We start from the raw sequence: 4,303 nt of genomic DNA, 5'->3' as shown, positions 1-4,303 counted from the left end.
CCCTGCCCCCGCCCCCCGCCACTCTCTGTCCCCTTCCCGTGACCAGAGGGCAGTTTGGGGTGCCGGGGCTCCTGCAGGGCAGGGGTGAAGCCCAAGCACAGCCCTTAGCCAGGGGACAGTGGGACCTGGGCCAGGGACCCCCAGGCTGGGACATGTCAGCGGGCAGCTCCAGTCAGCCCTGTTTACATCCCCAGACCTGTGTCGATCCCCATCCCTGTCCCTGTGTCCACCGCGTTCCCCATCTCCATCCCCATCCCCCTGTCCATCCTCATCCCCATCCCCCTGTCCACCTCCATCCCCATCCCCCTGTCCATCCTCATCCCCATTGCTATGCCAACCTTCCATTTAATTTTTGTTCCCTCTACCACCACTGCCCACTTCTCTGCACCCCCCCGTTGTCTCCATTTCTTTTGGCACTTGGGTAGGGCACAGTGGGGAAAAGAACAGGTTTTTTCTGATTCATGTTGGCTACCAACTCAACAGAGTAAAGATCAAAATATGTGCAACTCGAAGCACTGCTTAACAACTGATGATCCCTGGAATATTTTTTGCCAAATGAGATGAATGGAAGGAATGTAACCCACAGAGGTAGCAAAGGAGCAAGTTCAACCACTCTACATCTTTTGCCATGGATATCAGAAGTACGCAGGGAAATTTCTGATGGGCAGTTTTACAGGGTCTAGTGCTTTTGCGGTGAACCAGTTCTGCTGTTTTGACAGGCATCAGATCCCTGCTCTAGGGGGGAAAGTGACGGGAGCTCCTGCCAAGGGAAGTGCTCCGAGGGGGGTGGGATGCTCTGGGGTTGTCCATGTCCGTGGGGAGGGATGTGCATGAGGATCCCTTCCCTGGGCCCCGGGGGACCCCCACCACGGGGACATGCAGGGGAATGGGTGCAGAGGTAACCTGGGGACCCTGCCCCAGGGGTGGCTTGCCCCTGCCGGTGGATGTGCGGTGTGGGAGAGGACAGGCAGTGCCCGGAGCTGGAGCCGGAGCCTTGCAGGTGGAATGCTGCAGGGCTCTGGCTGTGCCATCTCCTTGGCTGTGCAGGAGCCCACTGTGAACCTGAGGGCTCTGCCTGTCCCAGTGGGTTCCCCACTCCAGGCACTGGTGCCGAGCATAGCACACGTCCCCGCACGTACAGGCAGACATGCCCCAGGGTCCTACATCTCACCTGGAAGGGCTGAAGCAGGGGTCCTGCCTATATTCCTACCTGTCTGTAGCTCTTGCCTTTAGCTCCCATCCTGTCTCTTCACCTCTCCCCTTCTGCTTGGCTTACCCAAGCTTTTGGCCCTCCTGACATGGCTGAGATGTCATCCACTTTATGAATCATGTCTCTTAAAAACAAGTGCCTGGGCACTCCTGTGGCTCTGGAGACACCCTGCTGTGACACTGCCCATAGCTTGCCCTTGTCTTGTCTTTCTTTTCCAAGCTCCTCTGCCAGGCAGCCGAGATCCCCAGTGGGGAAAAGGCCAGCTCGAAGGAGGGAAAGGCAACCAACACCAAGTGGTGGCCAAGTCGCAAGCAGAAACACACCACAAAGAACAGCAAGGTGAGTGCCGGCACCCTGTGGGCATCAGGGGGGCACAGGCAGGGGGCTCAGTCCATGGAGCTGGGGTGGGGGCTGCATATAAGCAGTCCCCCTGGACACGTCTGCTCGTGTCCCACCAGTGTGACCTGACCGGCTGGTGGGAGAACGAGCTGGGCTCCAGGATGCACGTGTCAGACATCGACAGCCAGGGCAACTTCTCCGGCGAGTACCACACTGCCGTGTCAAGTGCCCAGAAACCCATCAAGCCATCCCCCCTCATTGGCTCCCAGCACTTGGATGAGGATGGGCAGTGCACCTTCGGCTTCACCGTCAACTGGAAGTTTTCTGGTTGGTAGCTGCAGTGTCAGTCGTGCCTGGATGGGGTGATGGGATGGGGAGGGGAGGTCCAGCACCCCCCCAAATCCCTCTGTCCCCTCTCCTGTCAGCCCTTCCCTGATCTCTCCCCACTCTGTACGGTGTCTGCACACCGCAGGACACCTCCCGAAACACTGTTCGGGCTAGGTGGCAGCGAGTTGCTTTGACAGCATCTCTGCTGCAGAGCATTTCCCTGCAACCATCGGGACCCATCTGGGCTCTGTGAGCATTAAACCCACTGGCCCAAAACCAGCTGGGGTCCCACTGGGATGCTAACAGCCACCACTCCCCTAGACTCCACAGCAGTCTTCGTGGGCCAGTGCTTCGCTGGGGACGGAGGGGAGGAGGTCCTGCAGACCGCCTGGCTGCTGCGGGAGAAGGTCGACTCCCTGCCCAGTGACTGGAAAGCCACCAGGTGAGCCATGGGACACCCAGTCTGGCTGGGACCCCTGCTTCTCTGCTGGCCAGGCACCGATGGGCTTCTGCTTCCTTGCAGGACTGGCCACAACGTCTTCACTCGGGTGGACTGAGAGGAGGAGGGAGAAGCCTGTCACTTCAGCTGGACTTGGGAGACTGAGGGACCCCTCAGCAGCATCAGTGTGCACTACAATTACGGCTGTTATCAGCTCTGTGCAAAAATGTCCTTGAAATCCAAATAAATATAAAGTTTTTTTCCCTTTAAACCCAACCTTGTGCAGTCTGTGGATGTGTCCCGGGGAAGCTGGGCTAAAGCACTGTGGCGGCTGTGGGGTGAAACTCTCACCCCTTTAGTCCAGGAAGAGACGGGCCCCAGGAAAGCCCGTTTTCCAGCCAAAATGGGATGGTGCAACCCCAAAGTTATCATCTGACACCAAGTGCAGGTCAGCACTGGCTCTGCTCTGCACAGTGCCAGGCGAGTCTGATGGGAGGGTAAGCTGGGGGGCCATCTGCAGCCAAAAAAGTTGTCTTGGACCCCCCTGGCTCCAAGGCAGCCCTCGGACAGGCGGGTGCGGGGTCCTGGCTGTGCCTGCACCCCTGGTGAGTGGCAAGGGCTGCTCTATACTGGCAGCACTGCACTGGTAGCTGCAGCACATCCAACCCCCAAACTCTTCCTAGGGAAATGTGTGGGATTTACTGGAAAGGGTATGTCCAGGAAACCCAGCCCTAAGGCTCTGCCTGCCGGACTTTGGGATTTACTGTAACAGGCAGGGCTGCTGCCACCCAAGTCACTCCCTCTAGCTGAAATGAATGATTTCCAGGAAACTCAGCTCCGAGTCTGAGTCTGAAACTCGGTCATACGGCTGTCTGGTCTCAAAACAACACCAGACAATGCTGCACACCCCGTGCTGCACCCTGCCTGGGATTTGAGCAGCTTAAAGGCAGGAGTGGGCTGGTGGAGATGCCACCTCCCACTGCTCCCCTGGTTTTCCTGCCACGAATGACGTGAGAGAGCTTTGCTAGCAGCATCTGTGACTTTGACAAGTGTTCCACCTACTCTGTGTTTTAGCCCACCTCATTGCAGACTTGCATGTGTTCCGCTTTTCACATTTTTCTCTCTTGGCTCTGTCTTCTGCTTCTGCAGCGATGCTGCTGTGTCCTTCTCAGTGACTACCTGGAATTTCTCCAGCTTTTTCTCTTGCCTGACAGTCTTTCTGAGCAGAATGCCTTTGCACCAGCCCTCTGCTTACCATGTCCTTTGATCTGTGCAGCCTTTTATCTGCTTTAGAGGAACCTGAGAATTAGGAAAGAGGGTGGCAGAGGGGCCACGGGACTCTGCTCTCACCCCGATGTGTGGCCACCTCAGCAGTGGGGCATCCTGCTAAGCCTGCAGCTTTACTGCATACATCCTCCTGACTTTATTATTGCTGTCATGTCAATATTTCCTTGAGGCAGGGCTCCCTGGAAGCTGTGCAGCTCTCCTGGCGTGCTCCATCAAGGTGGCAGTGCTGACCATGGTTTGAGCACTCTGCAAACCCTTGCAGGCAGCCCCAGTGCTGATGAAAAAAGCAGTGGGCACGGGCTGGCAGAGCTGTTTGCAAGGCCAGTCCTTATACCAAGGCACTCAGCAAGGCTGTGACACATCCAGCATCTCGGTTTTGGGGTGGCAGGTGGTAGGACATGGTGTGCCAGGGGTGCCTTCAGGTGGCGGGGGCGGGGGGATGGGGGAGCTGTGGGCTGGGATGCTTCACTGTGGGCATTGGGCATTCATCAGCACTGGGTTTTACCCAGCTTCAAGACCTGCTCATAGTGCTCACGTCTGCTCTGCCTCTCTGAGCCACAAACCCAGCATTGTTTGCCTCCTTCCAGCTCGGGCTCATTGGCACGGCAGAGGTGAGCAGTGGAGTCCCCTTCGGCCCCACTGCAGACCTCCCTCTGGGAGGAAAACCAGCCATTGTGGCTGGGGGGGAAGCGTTGGGCATG

General features: G+C 57.5%; 1 protein-coding gene across 1 annotated transcript; it reads left to right on the top strand.

Annotated features, from left to right (window-relative positions):
* The first annotated feature begins 1,005 nt into the window (after window positions 1-1,005).
* LOC104286981 (avidin-like) lies at window positions 1,006-2,433 on the top strand. The gene is made up of 5 exons (XM_009885632.1): window positions 1,006-1,083; window positions 1,430-1,549; window positions 1,669-1,876; window positions 2,198-2,318; window positions 2,400-2,433. Exons 1-5 carry the CDS (start codon window positions 1,006-1,008, stop codon window positions 2,431-2,433), a joined length of 561 nt encoding a protein of 186 aa, XP_009883934.1.
* The last annotated feature ends 1,870 nt before the right edge of the window (window positions 2,434-4,303 follow it).

This window comes from Charadrius vociferus, unplaced genomic scaffold, assembly GCF_000708025.1.
Source record: "Charadrius vociferus isolate BGI_N301 unplaced genomic scaffold, ASM70802v2 scaffold1490, whole genome shotgun sequence".
In the NCBI taxonomy this organism is placed as follows: domain Eukaryota; kingdom Metazoa; phylum Chordata; class Aves; order Charadriiformes; family Charadriidae; genus Charadrius; species Charadrius vociferus.
The sequence above is the reverse complement of the archived record's forward strand: the minus strand, read 5'-3'. Positions and strand labels throughout refer to the sequence as shown.

What these genes read in the sequence shown, in the direction of transcription:
- LOC104286981 (XM_009885632.1), top strand. Translation starts at nt 1,006, where the DNA reads ATGCTGCAGGGCTCTGGCTGTGCCATCTCCTTGGCTGTGCAGGAGCCC. An exon ending in TGAGGGCTCTGCCTGTCCCA is followed by an intron (nt 1,084 to 1,429) that starts GTGGGTTCCCCA and finishes TTCTTTTCCAAG; the next exon opens with CTCCTCTGCCAGGCAGCCGA. An exon ending in CGTCAACTGGAAGTTTTCTG is followed by an intron (nt 1,877 to 2,197) that starts GTTGGTAGCTGC and finishes CCACTCCCCTAG; the next exon opens with ACTCCACAGCAGTCTTCGTG.